Source organism: Urocitellus parryii, chromosome 6 (assembly GCF_045843805.1).
Source record: "Urocitellus parryii isolate mUroPar1 chromosome 6, mUroPar1.hap1, whole genome shotgun sequence".
Lineage (NCBI taxonomy): Eukaryota > Metazoa > Chordata > Mammalia > Rodentia > Sciuridae > Urocitellus > Urocitellus parryii.
This window is the reverse complement of record NC_135536.1, coordinates 43,359,277-43,386,931: the sequence shown is the minus strand read 5'-3', so window position 1 is coordinate 43,386,931 and position 27,655 is coordinate 43,359,277. Positions and strand designations below refer to the sequence as shown.

Sequence of the window (27,655 nt, the reverse complement as noted above, 5' to 3'; positions counted from 1 at the left end):
ATAAGTAGGGATTCAAAGAAGGTCCATGTATTGTGATTGGTTGATAGGTTTCAGATGTCTTTTCACTTATAGGTACCTCTACCTCTCTTATATTTTCCTTATTTGCTGTATTAATTTTTTACTAGAAGGAATTAGATAGTTTTGTCAGGTTTCCCACAGAATGGATTTTGCTGGTTGCAACCCTATGGTATCATTTGTAGTATTCATTTTATTTCCTATAAATTGGTTATAGATCCAGAGTTTTATTCAGATTCAGGTTCAGGTTTGGGTTTTTCTGTTAGTTTCTCTTTTTTACCTGTTTAGAAATTTTCTTGGCCAGACTTCAGATAATTTGTGAACTTTTTCAGATGTAAATATTATTTGGAGGTTTATCTTTCTGTGATGTTTTTAGTCTTGATCATTGCCTGATCCATTTAATCATTAATTCTTGAAAAATGATTTTGTGATTCTGTCATCTCTTCTCATGCATTAGCTAGAATATTTCTATAAAAAATATGATTTCCTCATCAATAATTTGGTTATCATCTTGAAGTTAGTGATTGTTACAGAAAAGCAAGATAAAGTGAGTTTCTCCCCTATTTTATTTACCAGTTTTCATAATAACGAAATGGTATTGTTTTTGGTATCATTATGATAACTCACAGGTATAAATGTATTTGTTATGTTTCAGTTTCTTACAGGTGTTCTTAATGCTGTTCAAATTATGTCTTTTTGGCCAATGGGAGCTTATTCAGGTTGGCTCTTGAGTCTTCTGAATATGCGCCTGGTTGTTGTTGATAGCTCTTGCTTTTTGATATAATGAAAGATTCTAGGTTCATCTTGTTTGGTGACTCATGTCTGAGATCAGTATTTTTCTAGGGAGCGATGGTTCTTTTTAGTGGGAAATGGCATTTAGAAGATTATAGTCTGGGTGCTAAAACTCTTTGCTTATCCTCATGGTCTTCATGAGGTTCATTATTTTAATCTTTTTCGGTGAACAGAGCTAGGAAACATGTTTTTTTACAAAAGTAAATACTTCCAATTCAAATTTCTTGGTTCTCAACAAAATCATCATCATCTCATTTGATTTATCTCACAGCCTACGTATAGTTGTCTAATAATACTGTCATCACCAATAATTTGATTACTGGTAATAGTTATCCTTAGGATTAGTTCTCTAGGGACCATATTCCGCTATCGATATACAGTCTGATTACTGTGCTTTAGTATTTCTTCCACTAATTCTTTCTTTCTGGTTGTACCGTAGTTGGATAATTAAGATCATTTATTTAATCTTAAGTCGATTTTCTTAGTAAGTGCTTTTAAAAAAGAAACAATTGCTTTTATCATTATATACTTACATGGTTCCATGGCCACATTTTAAACCAAGCTGTACTCATTCTCAGTGTCTCCTTAACTCTATTATTTCTCCCCCCCACTACACAGGTAAAATCCATGTATGTTTTAAATTTAGTATCTAAGAGTTCTTTTGTACATACACAATTTGAAGTCTAATAGTATTCATTCTGGTGAGACTTAAAAAAGACCATCATCCAACTTCTGTTTGAAGCCTGGAATTTTAAAATATTGTTTGTCTCTATTTTCAGGTTTACAATCCATTAATCATATTAACAGAATAGTAAGTCATCCCACACTTCCTGTTACAATAACGGCTCATGAAGATAGACACATCAAATTTTTTGACAATAAAACGGGTAAGCAAGTTATCTTTTCATATTAATAGTACTATAAATTTGAAGTAATTGAAAATGCTGTTCTTTTATATGTTGAGTTTTGACTATGAAATTGCCAAGTTAAACTTTGGGTTTTTTTGTTTGTTTGTTTTTTGGGGGTTTTTTTGGAGATGTTAGTGTGTGCTAGGCAAGCACTCTTCCACTGAGCTAAACCCTTATCTCAACTATTTTTACTCAAGAGTTCTGCTTTACTTAGCATGTAGCACACTTGAGTATGTTAAAAATTTATCCTTAAATAATACATACTGCCTTTCCTATCATGATTTCTTTCATGTCCTTTTAGATAAATATATAAATCCTTGGAAATTTTTTCCTTCATATTCTATTATGAATTAATTATAGCAGAAGACATCTCTTTCTTGTATTTATTATTTTACATATGTTCTTTATCAGTGGATTAAATGCTGGTATAATGGATATTTTTTTTTTGTCAACTATTTTTCTTGTTGTAAGGAAATATATTAGTTGTCTTGATGTCAAACCAAATCTTATTTTACTTACAGTGTGTATATATGTGGGTGGGTGGATGTGTTTAAGGACTACTTTTTCATCTCTTATTACTAGGAATACTACATAAGATACTGCTTAATCTCTTTCTGGAAAGGTCTGAAAGCTAGAGAAGCTATTATGAGAAAAGCTAAAACAAAGTATTGAAGGACTTAAATTAAGAAACATTGCAACCTTATTACAGAGCAAAAAAAAAATTATCAAGGCAGTCAGCAAACTAGAAGTATAGGCTTCTCTTTGAAGGTTATATAGGACAGGGCAATAAGTTTCTGTCTATTTAGAGTCTTGCATAAGATCCTTTAGTTCAAATAACATTTCTATAGGCAGATTCGTTTTAACTCAGTAGAACAGTTTGGGAGCAGAGTGAATATTCACAGGTCTATATATTGCCAGGAATAAAATTCACATTTGTGTGTATATTCTCAATTTAACATCTTATAAAAATAATTCTTTGAACCATTTTTATGAAGGTTAAATATGTCTTCCTATGGTCCATCTGATGGCATTATTCACATTTTATGACAATGACTATATGGAAAAGAAGGTTGACTCTCAATTGGGGATTAATTTAGTATGCCAGAAGGAGGTCTAGAGATAAATTTGGAAAATTATAGCTCCCTTTAAGAAATGTATATATCTATAATGTTGAATAAAAGAAGTCTATGATTTAAGTTGTTAAATTTAAGAGAAACAAGATCATTCTGAAGAGAGAAATCAGAACTAGATCAGTGAATTAAGAGTTACCATAATAAATATGACATTTTAAGAGAATCTAATGATGCTTGATACTGCTAATGTTTTCACATTGTTGACTTGGAGGCCAATCCATTATATCCTGTGTTTATTTTTTTTAATATATCTTTAGTTATAGATGGACACAATGCCTTTATTTTTATGTGGTGCTGAATATCGAACCCAGGGCCTCACACATGATAGGCAAGCACTGTGCCACTGAGCCACAACCTCAGCCCCTGTTTGTTTTTTTTTTAACTCTTAAAAAACAAAACATAAGAAGCCAATTTTTTTAATAGTAATATTGAGACAAGGTGACAGATGAATTATGTTAGTGTAATAAATTGAAGATACTGTTAAATGATTTTTCTGTTTCTCAGGCTAGCACAATCTCTAAAATTAGACTGTTAATTAATCTTACTGTTAATGAGAAACAGACAACTGTAGATTGAAATGATGAGTTTTTTTAATTCATTTTTTAGTTGTAAATAGACACAGTATCTTTATTTTTATTTATTTATTTTTATGTTGTACTGAGGATCAAACCCAGGGCCTCACGCATGCAAGGCAAGCGCTTTACAACTGAGCCACAACCCCAGCTTATGATGAGAGACTTTTTAAATACAGTCCTTGACTGATAACTGTTTAGTATTGCCAGAAAATTATAGGCTTTTTATGTTGTTGTTTTTTTTTTTTTTTTAAGAGTAAATTTTTACACAATTATGTTGTGGTTTTGTGTTCTTTTCCGCTGTTATAGCCTGATGGCAAGTAACAAAGTTGACTGCTTTTATGCCCCAGTGTATAATGTTCTAATGGTCCAGCAGCATAGCAAATGATTAGAATTTTAGCAAAGACCTCCTATCTTTCATTAGGAGAATCCCAGACACTTGGGTAGTAGTAGACTTCCTGCTGAGTGAAAGGGGAATAAATTTTTTGTTGTTGTTTTTATCAGTATTTGCTTTTTTATCCTCTTCTTGGATAAATCAATTTATGATGTTGCTTTCCATCAGGTAAAAGCATATATTGCCATTGCAGGATGTCCTTGTCTCAGAGTCTTTGTGCAGCAAAAATTCTGTATTCACAATTTGTTTTTTAAATTTCATCTTGTTGTTCAATCTATTTGCTTGCCAAATTTAGTGAAAATAAATTTTCCAGAGCAGTGGTTTTGTTACTATCTGGGGAAATTCAGAGGAATTTCTTGTGGTATACCTCATTCCTTCCTTCTTTCTTGTTTTAAATGTACAAAATAATTAGCATTTCAAAGGATAAATAAACTTGATCTTTGGGTAGGAATATATCACTGTACTGAGAAACTAATTTGAATTTTAGTTTACACGATCTTTGTTATTGTTTTTTTTTTAAGGTACTGGGGGTGCTTAACCACTGACCCACATCCCCAGCCTTTTTTATTATCTTTTTCATTTTGAAACAGGGTCTGCTAAGTTGCTGAGGCTGGCTTCCAACTTGCAGCCCTCTTCTGCCTCCGCCTTTGGAGTTGCTGGGATTATAGGCATATTTCATAGTGCCCATCTAGTTAACATGAACTTAAGTCTTTGCAACTTTGTTGTCATGTTTTCCATTGTCTCTCAGATTCTGTCAAATTCATGTCATACAGAAATCTTCTTAAAAAGTAAATACATTGGAAAGTTCTACATTAGAATTAAAATTCTCTTCAAAATAATATTATTATAATAGATGTACCTTGAATGTATTATATCTGTTTATGTGAAGCTTCCAGAATAGGCCAGTCTCTAGAAAGAGCAGGTTAGTTTTGCCAGGTTTTGGAGGGTAGGGGTTTAGAGAATTGAGCTGCTTAGTGGTTACATACAGAATTTCCTTTTTCAGTGGTGAAAAGTTCTAAACTAGACAGTAGTTACGGTTGCATAGTGTGACTATTTTAAAAGCCACTGAATTGGACATTCTCAAATGGCTAAACTGGTAAATTTTATGTTGTATATCTTTTAGTACAATAAAAAGTGCTGGAGTCGGTTATTTTATGCTGATGCTGTTATAATTTTGGTATTTTTTTTGAAAGCTTAATCTTCTTTGATATGTTTTATTTAGGTAAAATGATCCATTCTATGGTAGCTCATTTGGATGCTGTTACAAGTCTAGCAGTAGATCCTAATGGAATCTATTTGATGTCGGGAAGTAAGTCTTGAATTTCTGTACTACTCACAGATTTTATAAAAAGAATTGTTACTCAGTAACAAGCTATAATTGTTCTTTTACAGGCCATGACTGTTCCATTAGATTATGGAATTTAGACAGCAAGACATGTGTACAAGAAATAACAGCTCATAGGAAGAAATTGGATGAGTCAATTTATGATGTTGCTTTCCATCCATCAAAAGCATATATTGCAAGTGCAGGAGCTGATGCCCTTGCCAAAGTATTTGTGTGAAACCACAAAAACTCACATCATGACAAAAGATTTGCTTGGACAGAAAAAGGGTCTCCATCACTGCCATCAGAAAGGTTATTGATATAACACTACATGTGTTCTGCCTGGTGAAGGCTATTTGGGGCAGGCATAAATTGGTAGAAATCACATCTTAATGTCAGGCTCATTAATTTAATTGTAATTACTGTATTTTGTGGGACATAAAGAAAAAGGACTCCAGTATTTGTGGCCTGTACTGGATATGAACTGAGCGTATGTCTGTTTTTTAGGTGTCTCTAAGCCAATGTGGAGTCTGATCTTTCAAAGACTTTTTTTTTTTTTCCCCTAAAGGACTCTGTGTGCTGCCTTAGGGTTAGGAATGTGGTGCTCTTGTGGGGGAAAGTGAGCTCCAAGAGTAGCTTTTTTTCCATCTCTTAGTGATCTTATGTTTATCAGTTGAATGCCACAGATTCCCTTTTGAACTTATTTTGCTTTAAAAAAAGAAAAAGAAGAAAAATAAAATTTAACTTAAAATATTTTAGCATTAGTTGCACAAAATGTTTGGATAAAATTCTAGTTTTTATAAGTCTTTTTATATATTTAGCCTGTCACAACAGTGCTCAAGATTGTATTGAAGTTTTTCTGCATTATACAACCCTAAACACTGAGATCTCACTGACCAGCCACCCCCTTAACCACTTTTCTTTCCTCCTTTTGCCTAATACAGCTCAGCTAAGTCCTTGCATAAAGATGCTAAATCACCTTCATCATTACATAAATGTCTTCATGAACAAAGGACTATTAAGTGTATTAAAATGAAACAGTGGGGTTTAGTACTCCAAAGGAACTCTTTAAAAAACTAATCTTGGCATCCTATCACTATGTGATATTTTGTACATCTTACTGTATTTACAAGTTTATTTATCAAGGATTATCCATCTTGCTAATGGCCTATTATTTATTTCACTTTTTGTTGGTCTTTATATCCTTTTATTAATGTGCTAAAGAAACCTGTATATCTATTTTGGAACTCCTTTGAATAGTCTAAAATAGACTAAAAATGGAATATTTTATAGTTTATGTTACAAAACAAGGTGTCCCCCCACCCAAGATATATATCTTGGTTTACCATGATTCCAAACAAAATTATCTTGTTTAAAAATATTTGGAGTAAAATTTTATTTGCATTACAAATAGGATACAAAGTAGTTCAATCAGGAAACAGAAATCTGCTGTGTTGGGACTAGTTTTCCCTGTTTTATTTTTTTAGATGTGCTTAATTTTATGGTGTACCTAAAGATTTTGTTTGTGTAATGCATGATTAAGACAATAAAGTATTTTTTCTAGTCTTCCAAAAAAAACTTTTCCGATCAGTTTGCAAGTTTTGATGAGTTTTGTAAGGGTTTTTGTTTTACAAACTATGAATCAGCAAATTTTTAAGATTGTACCACAAAGCAAACGTACAGCTGTTGAAAAATAATGTATATAAAATGCATATAATAAATATAAATTGTGTACCTGTATGTTACTGTTGGCTACATCATTTTGTGTTGAATAATAAAGTGCAATACTCTCCATAATTAAACTAGGAAATGGAGATGGTTTCTTAGTCCTTCATTTTTATGCTGTTATTTTTATACATTATTTTGCTCATTGGTATTCAATTAAGATTAGAACAGTGATGCTCTTAACTCTTTTTGAAGTATTTCACCCTATCTATTTGGTGATTTATAAAAACTATTAAAAGAAATTAGACCATTCCAAGTAACAACAACAACAAAAAAAAGTAGATGCAGTTTTAAATGATGTACTTAAACATCCTGTTCTTTATTTAATCTGAATTTCAATTAATGATGGTGTCCTATCTAGCTATACTTGTTTCACCAAAAAACATTTGGCAAAGAATAAACTGTATTATTCATTACTTAAAAATTGTTCTTATAAATGAGATTAAGTCCTTCAACAAGGTAATTCTTTTACTTGAAAGGAACTACAAATGGATTTAGAAGGGGACACTAGAAAATTTACATGTAAAATCTATTTGAATGCCTGCTGCAAATGTTAAATTACATTGTGTGTGCATTGAGAAATTCCAGATAGAAATTTTAGTTTTTATCCTGAAACACTTAGACTTCTCAAAACCTTTAGAAAAAAATATTTTTTTCTGAACTTGAACATTCAACTAATGAACAAATTCAACCAATGAATAAAGGGGCACTTTTCTCCTGACCACCTCCTGCCTAATGCCTCCTCTCTCCTCTCTCCTCTCCCTTTCCCTCCCCATCCCTCCCCCTCTCCTCTTTAATCTCTTTTAAGTTTTTGCAAAGCTTGTATTATTTCTGGCAGCTGTTTCAACCAATTGCTTTACTGCTTTAACTATAATGTGGTTATTTTCATTGCAATATATAAATATTCACCTCTTTGGGAATGTATTAAAACTGTAATGGATAAAATCAGTATATGTTTATTTTTCTCTTAACCTAATTTGGTTATGTTTCTTTATAATATTAAACATTTGAAAGAGACTAAAGGGATGCAAAAAGAATTGTCTTTTATTTGTGTGCTATTTGTGACATGGAAAATAACAGATTAGGTTATGAAGTAGGACTTTATACATAAGGTTTGAGGATATTTTTATATACAAACAATATGTTGACTTTGTCATTTAATCATATTCACCCTCTTTCATATTTGTATTTTCTTATTTCAAAACTGTTATCCACTGAAAACTGAAAATATTAAAAGTTGTAAATGAGCTAGCATATTTGAAATTTAGACATTCCTGCTGAAGTTGAATTATAATATGTTTTTTAAAATGTTTTACTCCTTTTAGTTGTTAACCCTTTATCCTGATTGTTTACTCAGAGAAATTGATAGTTGCTTAAAGTTCTGATTTCTGCTCTTGCTTGTTACCTCAGTAAAATATTCACTTCCCTGATTACTAAAAATTTTGTCCTTTATAGAATTAACACACACACACACACACCTTTAAACAAGAATAACTAGAAGCTGTGGCTTCACTGAAGCTTAATTTTTAATTAAGGAAGGGTACTCCAGGATGAGAATTTGTGGTCTATGTACTAGTTGAAAAACCATGTTAAGTTGAATTTTGATGATGATAAAATTATTGTTAAATTAATCCATCATTTTCAGCTTTTTATAAAGGAAGAGGAAGGAAGTTATTGTCATCTCAAAGTTATTGTCATCTCAACCTCCCTCCATTTTATCCAACATTTGTGTAATGTCAAAGGTAATTCAAGTTCTGCCATTTCGATTTACTGGAATATATTTTTCCAGCCAATTAAAGCCTTTTTCAGGTCAACTCTTTGATTGTACAGTTTCAGTTGGAATCTGGATCTGTTTGAAGGGGGGTGGATATAGGGTTCACAAGGAGGAACAGAACCTATTTTTGGAGAAGACAGCCAAGATGGGGTGATTGAGCACCTCTGTCTATGAGGGAAAGCCCTGATGAGCTACTATACATTAATTTTGATATTCTCCTCTTGCATCAACGTAACAAACTAGCACTAGTTACAAAACATTTGTGTTGAAGCTACTACTCAGAAGCATGTGATAGTGCTTACTTAATCTGGCAATGCCTAAAACAGTAGGCATTCAGTAAATAATTATGAAAGAATATATATACTTGGTATCATTGCACATTGTTTGTGTTCTGTTTTGTTTTTGTGGTGCTAGGAATTGAACTCAAAGGTACTCTTACCACTGAGCTACATTCCCCAGTTTTTTGTTTTTTTCCCCCAGTTTTTAGATAGGGTTTCTCTAAGTTGCCCAGGCCTTCAATTTATGCAGCCTCCCACAGGCCCAGATACTGTGGATACTATGTATTTAAAAAACAATTCAGATTGGTCTTTCCATGTAAATTAGTAAATATAGACTATTTACCATATCTTAGGGAAAAAAGCTTGGAATAATAAAAAGCAGCTTAGAATAAGTCACTAGCAATTTTATTAAGTATCCAAACTACAGTACTTTTCCTGCAGTTTTGTTGTTTGAAATTTTTTTTGCCAACTATTTTCTCAGTGCTTTGCTGTCTTTTAGAGTACAAGTCAATGTATCTCCATACATACAAAATTAAGTATATAAATAGAAAAATACCAAGCAATCCTGCTATCTTGTTCATTGTGATATTTTCAGTCATAAGTGACTATGAAAACACACAAAGAAGCTTGATACACAATTCCTTGCAGTATAATCCATAATTGTAACTTTTTAGTATGAAGGAACAGCTATCTATATTGTTGATTGGTTTTAAGAAAATATCCACCTGGATCCAAATAGTTGAACTATGTTAAAAAGCTGGTTTCTATTGGTTTCTCTTTCATTTTCTTTATATAATTCATAGAAAATGATTAGAAAAGAAATGTTGCTTTTGGTCTAAGTATCACATTCTTTTGATACTTGGCATTTACATATCTAAACATTTAATAAACATTAAAACTTTTTAGAGATTTTAATCCATATCTCCTCTTCCTGAGTTTCTAAGGGCCATAGTTATGAAGAGTCAGCCAAGTGTTTTGAATAATTGTAATCAGAAGGTAATAGCTTTAAAAGGATGCTTATTTGTTTAGAACAGCTGTTGACATTTAATACAAGTATGCTATAATAGTATACATACTATGCTAGTATGCTGTGATATTTCATTATTGGGAATACAGTTATACATTAGATCCTCTTGTACTTTTTCTTTCAGTTGTCAAAATATCACCATTATTGCTGGGATTCTAAGAAATCTCTACAAATGCCTCTAATGATATCAGAAACAATTGGTTCTAATCCTGTGAACTCTCTTGTGAAGAAAGCATGTGACTCCTTTGGTTTAGAGGCCATATCTTTCAGGTCATCCAGGGGTGCCCAAGCCACACCAACAGAGAAGATGGTGATACCTGCAATGGAAATAATTTAATTAAAAGCCAGTCTAATTTATATGTACAGTTATCTATATGTTTGTGTATATATTCCATATATTGGTGTATAGTTGCAGAGAATAAAGTTTCCTGTATCCAGTCATTAGGTAAGTTTTAACAGTCTTTGATGAGATTGGTAAAACAGTATGGTCAAAACCAGAAGTCTTCGTCATCAGTGTAATTTAGCACATTGACTTATTAATGATATGAGCACTGGTACAGAAAAAAATATTTGACAAACTTCAAGTCCATTCACAACACAAGAAGGAATAGAAGAAAACTTTCTTAATACATATTATCTCTTTAAAAGATATCCTATAGGCTAGAGATGTAGCTCATGGTACAGTGCTGGCCTAGCATGTAGAAGCTCCTGAGTTTGATCTCCCAGCATCTCAGTACAGAAAAAAGTGAAAATTTCTCCTGAGATTGATGTGAGAAAGGCCTGCTATCATCACTTAAAATTAGTACATTGGAGTCCTGGCTGGCACCTTAAAGCATGAGACAATGGCACAAGATAAGTAAGTGGTGAATGTTTTCAAAGTTTACATTGGGGAACATTAACTAGTCTTCTGTAGATACCAACAATTTGTTTCCTGTATTTGTAGTTATATTGGCAAGCTGTCCAATCATCAGAAATTGCCAGTCTGTAATATGAAAGCAAAAATAGGGGGATGGGAGTGGGGATGTGGCTCAGTGGTAGAAGCCCTAGGTTCAATCCCTATTGCCCATCTCCAACACACACACCAAGAAAAAAAAAAAAAAATCGTGGTGATACACACCACAAAGGGGTTTCTATGAAACTGAAGTAATTTTGGTTTCATTGAAGCATTCCATCTACATTCCCTTGATTTATTATGGGGTTTTTAGTACAACTACATTTTGGTTAGGGTGATAATTATATTAGCTGAATTCACCTCCACCCAAATTCACATGAATCCTAACATTGCCCTTAGAGTTTCTAGTTAATCTACTATTCAAGATTTAATTTCTTTTTTTAAAAAAAAAAATTTTAGTTGTAGATGAACACAATACTTATTTTTATGTGGTGCTGAAGATTGAACCCGGTGCCTCACATGTGCAAAGCAAGCGCTCTGCGGCTGAGCCACAACTCCAGCCCTAATTCCCTTTTAAAAAAATGTTATTCTAAATTGCTATACATGACAGCAGAATGCATTTCAATTCATAGTACACATATAGAGCACAATTTTTCATGTCTATGGTTGTATACAGAGTAGAGTCACCCATTTGTGTCTTCATACTTAGGGTAATGATGTCCATCTCATTCCACCTTTTTTCTTACCCTTATGTCCCCTTCCTCCCCTTTCCCCATCTAAGGTTCCTCCATTCCTCCCACACTAGCCTGCCCCATCCCCATTATCGATCAGCATTCTCATATCAGAAAACATTTGGCATTTGGTTTTTTGGGGTTGGCTTACTTAGCATAATATTCTCTCAACTCCATCCATTTACCTGCAAATGCCATGATTTTATTCTCTTGATGCTGAGTAAGTAGTATTCTATTGTGTATATATATATGACTTTTTCTTTATCCATTCATTTACTGAAGGGCATCTAGTTTGAGTCCACAATTTAGCTATTGTGAATTGTGCTGTTGTAAACATTGATGTGGCTGTGTCACTGTAGTATGCTGTTTTTAAGTCCTTTGGGTGTAAAATCCATATGCAGCAAAATGAAATTAAGCCCTTATCACCATGCATAAAACTCAAAAAGTGGATCAAGGACCTAGGAATTAAACCAGAGACCCTGTGCCTAACAGAAGAAAAAGTAGGCCCAAACTTCCTTAATAAGACTCCTATATCACAAGAAATAAAATTTAAAAAATAAATGGGGTGGATTCAAACTAAAAGGCTTCTCAATTAAAGAAACAGGTGAATAGAGAGCCTACAGAATAGGAGCAAGTTTTTACCACACGCACATCAGATAGAGCACTAATCTCTGAGATATATAAAGAACTCAAAAATCTTAACACCAAAAAAATAAATAACCCAATCAATAAATGGGCCAATGAACTGAACAGACATGTCTCAGAAGATGATACACAATCGACAAATATATGAAAAAAATGTTCAAAATCTCTAGAAATTAGAGAAATGCAAATCAAAACTAAGATTTCATCTCCAGTCAGAATGGCAGCTATTAAGAATACAAACAACAATAAAATTGGCAAGGATCTGGGGGAAAATGCACACTCATACATTGCTGGTGGAACTGCAAAGTGGTGCAGCCAATATGGAAAGCAGTATGGAGATTTCCTTGGAAGATTTCATTCTAATGTGTACAATGATTACAGTTGCAAAGACCATATAAAGTAGGATTAGGGCTGGGGCTGTAGCTTAGTGTCAAAGCTCCTGCCTAGCATGCATGAGGCACTGGGTTTGATCCTTGGCACCACATAAAAATAAAGGCATTCTATCTACAACTACAATAAAAATTTTAAAATAGGTTTAGAGGATATAAAAGATATTTTAAGCAATTCCCAATTATCACCAGCAGCCAATCCCTTCTACTACCACCTAGCCAAAAAAAAAAAAAAAAAAAGTCAAAGCTGTTTTTCCCACTTCTACATTTCAGATTTTTTAGCTGAGGCCAATTATATATTTATACTTAGTTTAAGAAAAAATAAAGTTGTAACCCTAAAAGCCCAATCTGATTCCTGTTGTTGTTTTGTTTTTTTTTTTTTTTTGTGAGGAATAATTTTCATGAAATTTCAGTGTGGCCTAACCTCATCATAGGAAAGTTACACAGAAATTTAGTTCATTTTAGCCTGAATACAATCCTAAATTAGTTCAGTACACGAAGTTTGAGAAATGACAACAGGAAGGTAAGTCTTCACTTGAACATAGGTTAGTTACTAATGTGTATAAACTACTTCTACAAAGGAGATGTATAGTTTAAATTGCATGTATCAGTTCTCTGTACTGCTTCAGTATTTTTATAGATATACAAGTATACAATAAACATTAAGAGAGTTCCCAACATAAAAAAAGAGGGTTTAGTCATTAGGAATTGAAGGGAAAAGGAGGTACAGAAAAGTGTAGAAGAATGCAAGGCTGTTGATTCTCCCCTCCCAAGTCATTTACTTACATCTCCACAAAGGGAATCCTAGCTTTTTTTTTTTTTTAAATCCTCTTTGATCTCAGCAATGTATTAAAGTCTTAAGAAACAGATCTTTTCCAAAAGTAATAATAAAGTTGGAGTGAGGAAAGTCCCTACCATTTTAAAACACAAGAGTGTGTGTTCATTAGCTCAAGAAGAAAATTTAGTTTAGATGGGATTGGGTTAAACTGTTTATTGGTGACCTTATCTTGGAAAAGTCATGCTGGACTGAAAATTTTAAAGACAAAAGTTTTAATAGTCACACAGTCGGCATGGTAAACAGTGATTATTTGGGGATATATTCCAAATTTGAGCCAAACATGAGCACCTGTAACTTAAGACCTTAACACATAATGGTTCTCAAGACAATTCTAATAATCCAGTAGGAGTGTGCACTTAAGCCCGCATGCTTAGGTTTGAATCCTTGCATTGCCATACTTAACAGCTGTATCAGATTGTTTCCTTCTCTGTAGAATGAGATTAGTAGGGCTGCTCTGACAAATCAACTAATATTGGATCAAGTTCTTAGAACAATGACTGCTACACTGCAGGTGTTTGTTCAATAAAATAAATACTTTCATTTACTTCCTAAATTCACAGAACCCCTCCTCAGTTCCTTTTCCATATAAAGGACAAGGATCTTACCTGCATCATGTGCAGCAGCAGCAGGACCTCGGACATCATCATAGGACTGCCCATCTGTGACAATTACCAGGAAGTTCTTGTTGGGACTGTCCCTCACAGGACCAAACACATTTCTCACAGTAAAGGAAATGGCATCACCAGTGGCCGTTCCACCACTCATATAGCGGATGTTCCTGATAACAGCAAGGATATTCTCCTTGGTGTTATAATCAGTGAAACTGAATTCTGTGCGCTGATCGTAAGTGAACTGTACAGCAGCTATCTTGGCACCAATGTCTGAGATTTCAAAAGTCTTGGCTATGTTGGAAACAAATTCAAGCATCAGGCGGAAATTACTATCTCCAACACTACTGGAGCCATCAATTAGGAAGGCAATGTTCACTGAGTTATAACAGGTCTTGCTGCACATCATTTGCTCATGAGTACAGAGCTTCTGTACCAGAGGCTTTACATATTTTGTGGTGCCAAACCAGTTGGGCATATGGTAAGAGAAGAAGCCATTATTCCGACAGACAGCCTAATGGAGGAGACACATGAAAGATATCCAGTGAGATCAAACCTTGTCTAAAAGTTTTGAAAATATTCAATCTTGGATGATCAAGGGTTAATCGGATAGGGCCAGTCAGCACCATGCTTAAGGTGCAAAACTGAATCAATACAATCAGAACAGAAGATGCCCCTAACCCCCTTACCTTGTCAACAAATGCAACATCCTGAACCATCCCCAATTCTTCAGGGATAGGTTTGGCCACAGAAACTATAAATACATTGACTCCAAACTCTCTGGCCACAATGCCTGCTTCCTCAATGTCATCAGAAGGCCAACCATCAATAAACACCACCACCACTTTGGGGATCCCTTTTCTCACTCCATTGTCAGCTGTGAAAAATTTCTGAGCAGTATGCTTCAAGGCTTTGCCTGGGTTTAAAAAGATGCAAACAGGCAGCATTTACCACTGCTCAAATGACATTTCTATTTCCCTGTGGCAACTTGTTACTATTAAGTTTAAGAACTTAACATATATGGAACTTGATTCTATAATAGCTACCTCAACTGGAAAAGTTTAATTATCCTTCAGGCCTATTTTTTGTCTTCACTACCCACATTACTACCCCCTCTACCTCCCAGAAGCCTCACATTTCCTTACCTCATGTCAATCACTAGTCAGAAACACAAAACTGACTCCTACTCCTGTCATGTGCTTTCTTGCCCATTGGTGAGTGACAGATGAGTACCTCTAAGAATCAGGAACAATAAATTCTCTCTTCAGAGGGTCAATTGTCTAATTCTTTCTGCCACATCTGCATTCATTAGATAAGTCTGTTAATCTTTGCTTCTTTTTACCAGTATAGTGATATCCAGCCTATCTCATATAAAGATTATAAATCAATGTTTTAGGTTTTTTAAAATAAGAACTATCAATTAACACCTTGGTTTATTTCCCATTATAAATTGAATATTTATCTCAGGTGGTCAGATGCAGATCTAGCTAAGATTCCAGTACCAGGAGGAAGAGTTTTACAACAGTTCATATAAAATGGCCTAACACTGTTTCACATGTCTGATCACTAATAACTCTTCTATATTACATCCTGGGTGTCCAAGTCTACTTACCTGTATTGGAATTACCTCCTCTGAAACCTACTTCCTTTATGGCAAACAAAACATCTTTGGCTGATGTGAAGTTTTTCAAATAAAACTCTATCTTGGGATGTTCACTATGATTTAAAAAAAAAGATATTATCCAATAAGTATTGGGAATGTTGAGAAGGTAATAAGCCACATTAGATGCCTTAAAAAAAGTTTGTAAATCAGACAATATCATTTGTGGTACTAGGGATTACACCCAGCAGCACTCTACCTGTGAGCTACATCCCTATTCCTTTTTTTTTTTTTTTTTAAGATTTAAAAAAAATTTTTTTAGTTGTAGATGGACACAATACCTTTATTTTATTTGTTTATTTTTATGTGGTCCTGGGGATCAAACCCAGTGCCTCAAACATCCTAGGCAAGTGCTATATCACTGAGCGACAACCCCGGTCCCCACTCCTTTTTAATGAGACAGGGTCTTGCTAAATTGCCCAGGCTGGCCTCAAACTTTTGACCTCCTGCCTCAGCCTTCCTGAGTAGCTGAGATTATAGGCATGTGCCCCCTATGTTTCTGTTTTAATCCCACAGTATATAGTCAACGAAGACACTGCATCCTTTCTTGAATTTTTGAGGATATTTTAAAAATATAAGTACAATTTTTTTTAGAGAGAGAGAGAGAGAATTTTTTAATATTTATTTTTTAGTTTTCGGCGGACACAACATCTTTGTATGTGGTGCTGAGAATCGAACCCTGGCCTCACGCATGCCAGGCGAGCGCGCTACCGCTTGAGCCACAACCCCAGCCCCATAAGTACAATTTTTAAAATATGGCAAATATGATTGCTACATTGGGGGTTTATTCTGAGTAATAAACTGATACATATCACATGTACAAACTCATTTCATCTTAATATAAAAGTAGATTATTACCCTGACTCTATAAGTGGAAAAACTTAAGCTCAGAGCACTCAGGTAATTTGCCCAACAAAACATAGCTGCATTTTAAATTTAGGGGTTGTCTGGCTGGCTCCAGAGTTTATTCCAAGACAATATGAAGCACCTGAAATTGGGCTTGGCTCAGGGCACTGGGTTTAATGGAAGTCTGTATTTTGGGGCACCAGGTATCTGGGAAACAGCTGCAGATGAGACTGGGTCTGCTCCAGTGAGGAAGCCTGGAAGCACTGAATGATCTTGGGTCTCATACCCAGGTCTCCTCCATAGAGAGGGACAAGTTCAATGATACTAAGGCCAACATTTTTTTTTAATGGAAAAAGTTACAAGGAAATGAATTATATTATGATATTAACTTTTGCTTATGATAAATGATAATGATATTTGCTGATCTTAAAAGTATATGTATTGTGAGAGATTTTAATATAAAATAGCTGGGCATGGTAGCATGCAACTGTACACCCAGCTACTCAGAAAGCTGTATGAATCTCCTGAATCTTTTGAGTCCAGGACAGAGTGGGTAATATAGTGAGACCCTGAATCAAGAAAAAAAATAATATTAAAATTAATATTAAAAAATTGGGGGCTGGTAGAGCACTTGCCTGGCATATATGAAGCACTGGGTTCAATCCTCAGCACCATATAAAAATAAATAAAGGCATTGTGTCTATCTAAAATTAAAAATATTTTTTAAAATTTCATTTCTCTCTGTATGTGTGTGTGTGTGTGTGTGTGTTTTACTGGGGACTGAACCCAGGTCCTTGCACATGCTAGGCAAGTGCTCTAACATTGAGTTACATCCCCCTACTCTGTGTATATTAGAGACCATGTTGAGTAAATACAAAGTACAATTTATTATATTTCGGTTTTAGATCAGCAATATTTCATAAGTGCAAAAGTTTAAGATCTCAGCATTATCAGTAGCTTAAGTCAAAACTTTTTAAGGGCTGGGCACATTGGCGCACACCTGTGATCCCAGCAATCTTGAATTCAAAGCCAGCCTCAGCAACAGCAAGGCACTAAGCAACTCAATGAGATCCTGTCTCTAAATAAAATACAAAATAGGGCTGGAGGTGTGGCTCAGTGGTCCAGTGCCCCTGAGTTTAATCCCCAGTACAAAAAAAAAAAAAACTTTTTGAGGGTCAAGAATAGCACTAATTATATTTCTGTATATCTGGTAGTTTGATTTCTGCACACCTGATAAAATGTTGGGTCACAAAATCAGATTTCATGGCTTGATAACATTTTCACTTTTGTAGTTACTGTTCAACTATCCAAATTATGAATTATGAGGTCAGTCATATTTTGTATCCTTAATGATACATTTTGTTCTTCAACTTAAATGTAGACTATTGACACAGTTTTTCTAAAATTTCTTTCTGAAGTACAAAAACTAGAAACCGGGAAGTTTATTAGAAGCTAGTCTTTGTGTCTACACAGTAGTGTAGCTTTCCCCTTAAAAACTAATTGGGTCAAATTAACCCAAAAAGTATAGGAAATGAACTGCATGGGAATTGCCTGATGGGATATTAAACTGTACAATAAAACCATTATAATAAAAACAATGTAAAAATGATGTTAGAATTAGCATAAGAGCTTGGATGCCTATGATCCCAGCTAATGGGGAGGCTGAGGCAGGAAAATCATAAGTTTGTGGCCAGTAACTTAGTGAGACTCTGTCTCAAACAAAAGAAAAGGAAAGGGAAAACAAAACAAAACAAAACAAAAAAAAAAAGATTTAGCATTTGGATCAAAGAAATAGACTTGCCCAGGGGCTGCGGTTGAGGCTCAGCGGTAGAGCACTTGCCTAGCATGTGTGAGGCCCTGGGTTTGATCCTCAATACCACACATAAATAAATAAATTAAATAAAGTTATTGTGTCAACTACAACTAGATATATATATTTTTTTTTGAAAGAAATAGACTTGCCCAAACTTGTACATAAAAATGATATCACAGTACTGGAAGTGTGGCTCAGTGGTCAAGTACTTGCCTAGGATGTAAAAGACCCTGTGTTCAATCCCCAGCACCATAAAAAGAAAAAGAAAAAATATACCACAAATAAAGGAATTAGGAGCTCTTTTTTTTTTCTTTTTTGAGATGAAGGACAAATGATTAAACTGTATGAAAATCAACAGACATGGCTGGGTGTGGCAGCTCACATCTGTAATCCCAGTGGCTTGGGAGGCTTAAGCAGGAGGATGGAGACTTTAAAGCCAACCTCAGCAACTTAGTGAGGCTCTAAGCAACTCAGTGAGACCCTGTCTCTAAATAAAATACCTTCAAAAGGGGCTGGGGATGTGGCAGCTCAGTGGTTAAGTGCCCCTGAGTTCAATCCCTGATACAAAAAAAAAAAAAAAAAAAAAATCAACAGTCATCTCACACCAAACACACATGCATGCACACACAACTACATAATTAATTTAGTTTATCTAAATAAACTAAAAGTGAAGCCAATTATGAAAAATAACCTAACAAAATATGAGTTACTGTTTGCAATAGTACTGGTGACACCTTTATACGCTAATAATAGTTTAAGTTGGTTCAACTTTCTAGAAAGCAATTCTATTTCAGAAGCCTTCAAAATGTCAGAACTAACACTTAGAATTCTAGCCTAATGAAATCATCAGAGATGGACACAAAGATGAAGAAAGGATGCTCATCACAGTGTAGTGTTCAATGGTGAAAAAACAATAGCATGGTTAGTTAACTGTACAAAGGAATATTATGAAACATTTTTTTTGATGAATGCTTGTGATGAGAAAATGCTCAAAATATTGAGGGATGACAGGATACAAGACATTTTAAATGACCAACCTTTTTAAAAATTTATATATCAAATACTTTCTTAAAGGAAACAGAAGTTTTTATAATGACTATCTCTGGGACCTATGATCTGAGAAATTTCAAGCTTGCTATAATGAGTATACTGTAATTCTAAAAGACATCATAGCTATTATTTTAATATTAAAAGATCTCCAAACCAAGGGAATATAGAAAGAGCTAAGCAGAATAATGGCAGAATAGGAAAGAGAAATGGACATATTATTGTTTCTTCCTTTTGAAAAGAGAAACTTGGAATTAAGCAGAGTAGATAGATGTGACTGGTGATTTATGTGAGCAACAAGACCTTTAAGCTCACCTTCTGGTCTTTATATATAGATAGCATATCATTTTCCAATCCTTTTGTTCCAAAAAGGAGGCACTCAGACCTAATAGTCTGCCCAGATGTTTTTCTTTCTTTTTATTTATTTATTTATTTATGTTACTTTTGTTGCTTTGTTTGTTTTCTTTTTTGCATTGCTGGGGATGGAATCCACAGCCTTGCACATGTTAGGCAAACACCTGCCCAGTCAGTCTTAAATCCTAAGTGTATAGTTTAAAAATTCAGCTTGTCCACAACTCAGTATGTTTACATGGAGCTCATGATTGTATCAGAATGATAATTCATCATCATTCAAGATATCAGTCACCTCCCGTTTTAAACAAGTTGGTACCTGGCTTGAACAAGACCCACGTGTGGTCCCTCTGTTCCAATTCCCAACATCAGAGCCACTTTCCCAACAAAATTCTTCTGTAAATTAAATCGGCGCTGCCCAATATTAAAGCTTCCGTCAATCAGAAAGGCAATGTCTGCTTTACAGTCTGTGGATAGTCAAACAAGTCCTTTTGTTAGCAGTCACAAGAAGAGGCAGGGGAAATGCTATTTACTCAAATGGATGTCTCATTTTTACCTTTATTGCCAGTTTTCTTCTCTGGTGTTTTCTTTAGTCGTTTGCCTAAAGTAAAGGGAACACTTAGAATAAGCAAAAGAAACTTTCAGAGCAAGAAGCTCACATGGGGTAAAAGCTCACAACAAAGAATATCATTCTTGTAAAGACTTTTTTTTTTTTTTAAAGTTATTTGCCTCATGATTTCCTGGGCCAGGAAGCAATGCCCAACAAAGAAATAAGACAGGACTGTTATAGGCCTACATATTTGATATATCTCTGATTCAAGAATTTGATATCTCAAACTTACAGTGGAGTCAGATTGGTAAATAAGGACCTAATTTTCTTAATTTTTAAATGATTTTTAAAAATATCTTCGTTTTTATTTATTTTTGTATGTGGTGCTGAGGATCGACCCCAGGGCATCACCCATGCGAGGCAAGAGCTCTACCACTGAGCTACAACCCCAGGACCCTTATTTTATTTTATTTTTTTACTTTAAAATGACTATAGTTTAGTGGGCTGGGGCTGGGGCTCAGCGGTAGCGCACTTGCCTGGCATGTGTGAGGCACTGGGTTCGATTCTCAACACCACATATGAATAAATAAAATAAAGGTCTATCAACAACTAAAAATATATTTAAAAAAAATAAAAAATAAATAAAATAACTATAGTTTATAAAAGGGGATCCTGGCTTTTTTTTTTCAGTACACACACTAATTCCTTTTATTCATATGACAGTGCAGTAATTAAGGAATAAAGTAAATGAAACTAGAAATAAGTTCATGGTACTTTGACAATTTCCTAGGCATGGTCTGTCAGATCAGAGAAAAGGTAGGACTTCAAGAGAATGATTGGTAGTAGAGATGATAATTGAAAATATAAGAAGGGATCTGAAATACAAAATTTAATGTTTCTGTCTGCAATATGTCAGTAAACAGATTTTACTTTATCTATAATATCAATCTTTAACATCACATTTTAAAAGGAAAGCATCTACCAATAACATGTTTATTTGTAACTGCCAAATTCTCTGTCAGGCAACTAGGAGACAGGTTCCACATTTCATACCTGTTGATGGACGTGCTGTGGACACTGCCTGTCCTGTGGCTTCCTGAGCACCACTTTTGCCTTCTGTTAAGATAAAGAGAAGTCTATTTTTTTCTTCCTTTTTAATATTAAAGCATTATAAATCTTATTTAGAATTCTGAATAATAAATACAACAGGTGATTAAGGACATAAACTGCATGCTAGTATCAGAGAACCAAAATGGATTCTTTTCTATTACATTTGAAAGGATCACAGTTTGAAGGGATTTGCAGTGTAGTGTCACATTGAGTTTCTTTGCATTCTGAATGCAGTCAATTCAAATTTGTATTGCCATTGTCTGAGAACAAGATCATTCTTCCCCCATTCACCCAAGTTTGGAGGCTGGAGTGATATATGACCCTTCTGGTCTCCTGACTCTGTCCCATAGTTGAACTCTTTTTGACCACAGGTTTTTCTATCAGAATTAAAGAAGTTGGACTAAGAAACAGGAAACTTTTTGAGGGGGGAGGGGCATTGGGGGCAATATTTATAAGGGAGAACAATATAATTGTACCTACTAGTCACTGTGAAAGAAGCAGACCACCTGGAAAGCATCTGAGACTGGATGCCATTGGCATCTACAGAGGAATAGTTTTCTCGGCCAGGTAGGCTATAAATGCGTACAGGTCCTCCTGAGATGCTGATTACTCCCCTGCAACATGAGAGGAACAGTTGAGACGCAGGAAAGTCGAGTGCTGCCAGTCTTCTAAAAACTTGCTTACACAGGAACAAAATCTGCCTGAGGAAATGGTTTTGTGCTGTTGAACTTCCTCAGTGTTGATGAGAATACGCTTGTAGGATCCTATTCCCTACCACTCAGAGATTGAGTTAATAAAACAATTTTCCTAAGTTACTCTAACTACATGATCTTGCACTGAATTTTTTTTTAAAGTGTCATATCGACCATTCTACTGCAGGATATTGTTTCTTGTTAAACAATAGTGACCTTGAGCAAGATTCTTGACAAACTGAGTTCAGTTTTCTAAACTGTAAAATTGAGTAGAACTGTACCTGCCTTGTAGAATAGTGGCAAAGTTAAAATGATGGCTGGCACAGTGAAAGCTCCATAATACATGACATGATTAGAAATGTTTTAGAACCACAAAATCTAGCCATCAAAAAGTAATGCAGGGATGGGGCTGTAGCTCAGTGGTAAAGCATTTGCCACACAAGTGTGAAGCATTGGGTTTGATCCCCAGCACCACATAAAAAAATGAATTGATAAACAAAAGATATTGTGTGTCCATCTACAGCTAAAAAATATTAACAAACAAACAAAGAGCTAACGCAATTTGCCTTTTGTTAGAAAGCTTTCCTTGTATATTTGGTGTTTCAGGAAACTTTAAAACTTTAAATATATCTATATTCTATGGCCAAAACTGGCACCAAATAAAGTGAGGGAGGAAAGAGGTCCAGATGCTTAAAGTGGGAAAGAAAATAATTTATGCTTGTATCCCCCTCTCCCCTGGTGTATGGGCTTACCTGTGGATAGCAGCCCCGCATATGCTTGATACAGAAGCATAAACTATGTTCCCAAACACAGAGAATTCCTCAGGAGGGCAGCCACCTGGGCAGAGGACATCTGCTTTCTCTTTCCTGATGTCCAAGCCTCTGGTAAAGCATGTGATAGCAATAGGAACTGAAGAAATAGGAGGGAATGTAATAAGCATCCTTGGGACTTCTTTGGGAGCAATGGTGGGGAACCAGGGCATGAGAGTTAAATTTTACTTCCCTAATTTCTACACCATTGACACATGTACCATTTCACACCATTCCCAGATTTTAATAAGCGAAAAGTTGGTTTTCTAGTTTAATTTATTCCCCAGCCACTAGAGAAGTCTAATGTCATAATTCTCTCAGTTCTTAATCAGTTCGGAAATACATTGGAACTAGAAAATAGCATTATTCATTGAACATTTATTCATTCCAGAAACAGAAATCCAACTCTGAGGAAGTTATGTTCATGGTTGACATGATGTGTTGGTAGTGAATCCAAACTGAGCCTTTCTGGAACATTTTCATAGGTATATGTAAAAATCTCTCTAAGCTACCTTTCCCTTCACAGCAACATTTATCCTAGTTGCCCTATAAATAAAGAGCCTTAAAATCACAAGTTCCCTTAAATAAACCAGTAATATGATGCTTAGATTGACAGAATGTTGTTTACTTCAATCATTTATTTTACAGATGAGAAAACTAAACCATGGGGTTAATTTGCCCAAGGAACATTCTACAACTTCCAAAAGACAGGACACAAGGAAGTTAGTCCCATCAGAATGGAGCATTTTTATCTTAATTGAACCTGATTATTTCTGCTCCAGATCTGTCCAAAGAAATATTTCAGGCAGTGAATGCATTTTTAGAAAGCACTGTTAATATGCTCAAGTTTTGCACTGTAAACCTGACTAATAAAGAATCAAAGTTTTTACTATAAAAGACACTAGGTAATATGTAACCCTCAGTAATACGTAACAAGATAACAATAAGAAACGTTAATTGGTCCATTTACTGTAGATACTAAATTGAGATTAACATTACTAAATGCATTTTCCAAACACAGGAAAAAGGCCTCTAAAACTTTTTGAAACAGATTTTTCAAACAAACAAACTCTCCTTTTTCCAAGAGAGGAATACTGTCTGGTCACATTGCCCAATTGAGGAGCTTGCCTCTAACAAGGACCCTCTCTGTTTCCTCTGTGTTGAGCTGAACGTGTGGACTGGAAGAGAAGGAGAATGGCAGGTATACGCTGAGCTCAGAGCTCAGACCTCTAGAAAACCGCGAAGTTAAAATCCTTACCGGAAACGGGAGCCTCAAACCTATTATCAAACAGCCCCAATAGTATTTTCGGCTGGGTAGGGACAATACTGGAATTGGGCGCAGAGACTGCCTTCACCTGCTAATGCGACTTTACTGGGGGAAGGAGTGAGAAATGCAGCCGGGTGCAATACTTAACCTCATTTCTACTTTCATGGGAAACAACAGATTTTAGAAAATACACCGAACCACACACTCCAATACCCGGACCTCTACACGTGAAACAGACTTTTTTTTAGTCTTTCTCATAGGCGAATGGGACCACAACTCTGCTTTTCCTAGGGATTACACCTGAAACCGAGGTAGGAGGTAAATCAAGGTAGGATAACGACAGGAGCCTCCCCGTCTCTCGGCTACGAAAACTTGAAGGTTTCTCTGGACCCCAAACGCAGCGGAACCGCCGGAACTAGTGTGCCCCTCAGCGGGGATCAACAGGTACCCCTGCTTGGACCTTTCCTGCTGGCGCTCTGGTCTGGAGCTCGGTGGGATGGGTGGGCATGGACAGAGGCTTTCTTCTCTGAGCCTGGGGAGGAACGTCCTCATCGTCCCCCAGAGAGCCCCTCGCGCGGGAGGACAGGTAAGCCAGAGCAAATCCAAGGTCGGGATGAAGGGTGGCGAGCCCACTAGCGGCTCGAACCTTGGCGTCCTCTGCCTCTTCCCCTGGAGCCAAGGTGCAGGGGGGTCGATCTGATGATTCTCGGTTGACCCTCGGCCCCTCCGACCTCCTTCCTTGACCCGGGAACCCACCACTCACCTGGTCCCTCGCTGCCCGCGGGTTCCGGCAGCAGCATCAGACAGATACCTACGAAGAGAGGAAAGCGCGAGGACTGGCTCCAGCCTCCACCCCACTGGGCGCGAGGGGAAGCGGGGCGGCGAGGGACGCGTACCCACCGAGACAGAGAACTAAGATCCAGGCTGCAGACATGGTGGTGGTGGAGGGACTGTTCGGACCTGGGAGAGAGCAAGACTGTGAAGGAGGCTAGGGTGGGGGAAGGGGCCAGTGCCCAGCTCACGACGCCCGCCCGCCCGCCCCCTCCTCAGAGATGTCTTTCCCCTAGTAAACCCGGGGACCGCGGAGGATGGGAGGAGACCCACGAGCCGCTGCTCCCGGGCCAGCCCCTCTAGATCTGAAGGCGGCACTCCGGCTGCAAACCAGCCAAACCCAGAATCGATGTGCCACCCAAGATTGGGGCTGCGGGGTGTTGGGAGGGATGGCGCCAATATGAAGACAAACAGACAAGCTAGGAGCGACAGAGGAAAGGCAGGCGCCAGGGATCCCACCCGCGAGAGCCGGCCGCCCACAGTCCTGCACCTGCGTGGGATCCGCCCGGCTGCGCTCGAGTGCGGAAAGCGCGGCTCCCGCGGCCGCTATAAAGGCTGGGTCGCGCGCATGAGCACTGTGTGGGGGGCACGCGGGAGGGAGCTGGGAGCCGGTCCCCCGGGGCCGGGCGGTGGCAGTCCAGCTCCTCCCTCACCCCCTTCCGGCCCCTGGGTGAGGCCGGCGCGGAGGCGCCTCCCACCCGCGGCGTGGATTTCGGCCACCTGGACGCGGCGTCTGATTGTCCCTAAGGGAGAAGAGAAGGTCCGGGTCAGAGTCCCGGGGGGGCCCCGTGGGGCCGGTGGGACTTGGCATTGGAGGGAGTGTGGGAGCCTAGTGGGAAGGGCACCTAGGGATGTGCGCTCAGGCCAGACGGCACCCGACGTGCAGGTGGTCCGACTTGCGCGCCGCGCAGCCCTGCGGGGGTCTCACCGCGGGTCTCTGCTGCCTCCACCCAGGCTGGAGAGTGACACTCCCCCACGCACAGTCCCAGACCTTGGGAGCTGCAGCATTGCCTGGACCAAGGCGGCAGAGGTAGCACAGGGCAAGCTGCTGGCCTCCCAGACGCCTGGGCTCCGGAAGAAATAGTGGACCCTCTGGGCCTAAGAGCAGATCTTCCCACTTCGCGCTCTCGTGGAAACAACTCCTGCTTCTAAAGTAAAACCAACCTGGATTTGGTGAACGCAGGTCCCGTATTTGTTAGAAAACCTGTCAACTGACTGGTTGTTCTTTGGAGATTCTGCGGGGACTCCAATTTTCCTCAGCAGTCTCCATTTACTGTAATGGATAGTAAGGCCTTCAGGCAGCAGTTAACATTTGCCATTTCTTCTTCTTCTCTAGATGGGTAAACTTATATCTGATTGCCTTTCCAAATTTCCAGGTCTGGTAGCGTGATTACACACTGTCTCATATTTGGTAATGGGTCGTCCTCCCTTACTTCAATTCTGGGAGAAACAGCGGGATTCACAGGGAACTTGGTGACAGACGGAGGAACGACCCCCAGACCCGCATAGTCACTTACTTCCTGGTACTACATCCTCCTAACCCCCAACGGCTTTATTTAGTTATTGTTTATTTGCCACAAATCCATCTATTTTAAGGATTTTTTAAAAAAGAAAGATTTTTAGTTTACAAAATTGTTTAGCCCTCAATATAACTCAATTTTAGAACATTACCACCGCCCCACAGATGATCCCTCCTAGTCACTGACAACCAATGCCTTTTTCCAATGCTAAACAACCACTCATCCAGCTTCTCTCCCTATAGATTTGCCTTTTATTTGGCATTTCATGTAAATGGAATCATACACTGTGGGCTTCTTACATTGAGCATGTTTTTGAGGTTAATTTTTGCTGTAGTACGTATGAATACTTCTTTCCTTTGTAATGCTTAATAGTGTTCCCTTATCATTTTATATTGAGAAACTAATATACCACCATCACCTGGAAGTCAAAGAGTGCAGGATTTTTACAATCATCTTTTAAAAAATATATATATGTATATTTTTAGTTGTAGATGGACATAATACCTTTATTTATTTATTTATTTTTATATGGTTGGTGCTGAAGATCAAACCCAGTGTCTCACACCTGCTAGGTGAGCACTCTGCCACTGAGCCACAGCTACAGCCCACAACCATCTTTTTGATTGGAATGATTTGGTCTTTTTACCAGGCAACCAGAGTGTATTGATTTCATTCCTCTCACTATCACATAACATTTTGTGGGCTGGGAAGTTTTAATGCTTCTTTTCATGACTGCTTTAAAAATTTGGTCTCTTCCATGGTACAGAGAATTACTCTATTTTTAGAAATCCAGTAATCTGGCCACCATCCCATATGTTCCTTGGTTGAATTTTTCATTGTTATTTGAGTGTTCTCAATTGGGATTGGATAATTTGATCCAGTTAGCCTGGGCAAATTGTCATGGTGCTGTATAGTTAAGGAGAGGTCACATACAGAAAGAAACAAAACAAAACAAACAAAAACCACAGCCACTGCACAGCTCAGCAGGCAAGTGCCCAACAGGCAAGTGCCCAACTGGCCAAAGTGATACATTCTATTCAGAACCCCACAGAGCATAGGCAGCCCTCCTGTGATGTAATATCATTGAGTGATTTGGCAGAGTCAAAACTATGCA

At 36.9% G+C, this 27,655-nt stretch overlaps 2 protein-coding genes across 3 annotated transcripts in view; one reads left to right on the top strand and one right to left on the bottom strand.

The window, feature by feature from the left end:
• Window positions 1–6,940, top strand: part of Strn3 (striatin 3) — an 88,125-nt gene extending 81,185 nt beyond the window's left edge. For both annotated transcript variants that reach the window (XM_026413934.2, XM_026413942.2), the window contains 3 exons: window positions 1,587–1,694; window positions 5,037–5,123; window positions 5,207–6,940. In XM_026413934.2, the coding sequence (XP_026269719.1) occupies window positions 1,587–1,694; window positions 5,037–5,123; window positions 5,207–5,376 (365 nt within the window). In that variant the 3' untranslated portion in view covers window positions 5,377–6,940. The remainder of the gene's footprint in view (window positions 1–1,586; window positions 1,695–5,036; window positions 5,124–5,206) is intronic.
• A 3,129-nt stretch (window positions 6,941–10,069) lies between these two features.
• On the bottom strand, window positions 10,070–25,147 carry Coch (cochlin). Its single transcript, XM_026413954.2, has 11 exons — window positions 25,091–25,147; window positions 24,954–25,001; window positions 22,867–23,023; window positions 21,903–22,036; window positions 21,366–21,428; window positions 20,319–20,363; window positions 20,082–20,229; window positions 15,658–15,761; window positions 14,735–14,961; window positions 14,043–14,559; window positions 10,070–10,259 (listed from the first exon to the last, which is right to left on the bottom strand). Exons 1-11 carry the CDS (start codon window positions 25,122–25,124, stop codon window positions 10,084–10,086), a joined length of 1,653 nt encoding a protein of 550 aa, XP_026269739.1. The 5' UTR covers window positions 25,125–25,147; the 3' UTR covers window positions 10,070–10,083.
• Between the last annotated feature and the right edge of the window lie 2,508 nt (window positions 25,148–27,655).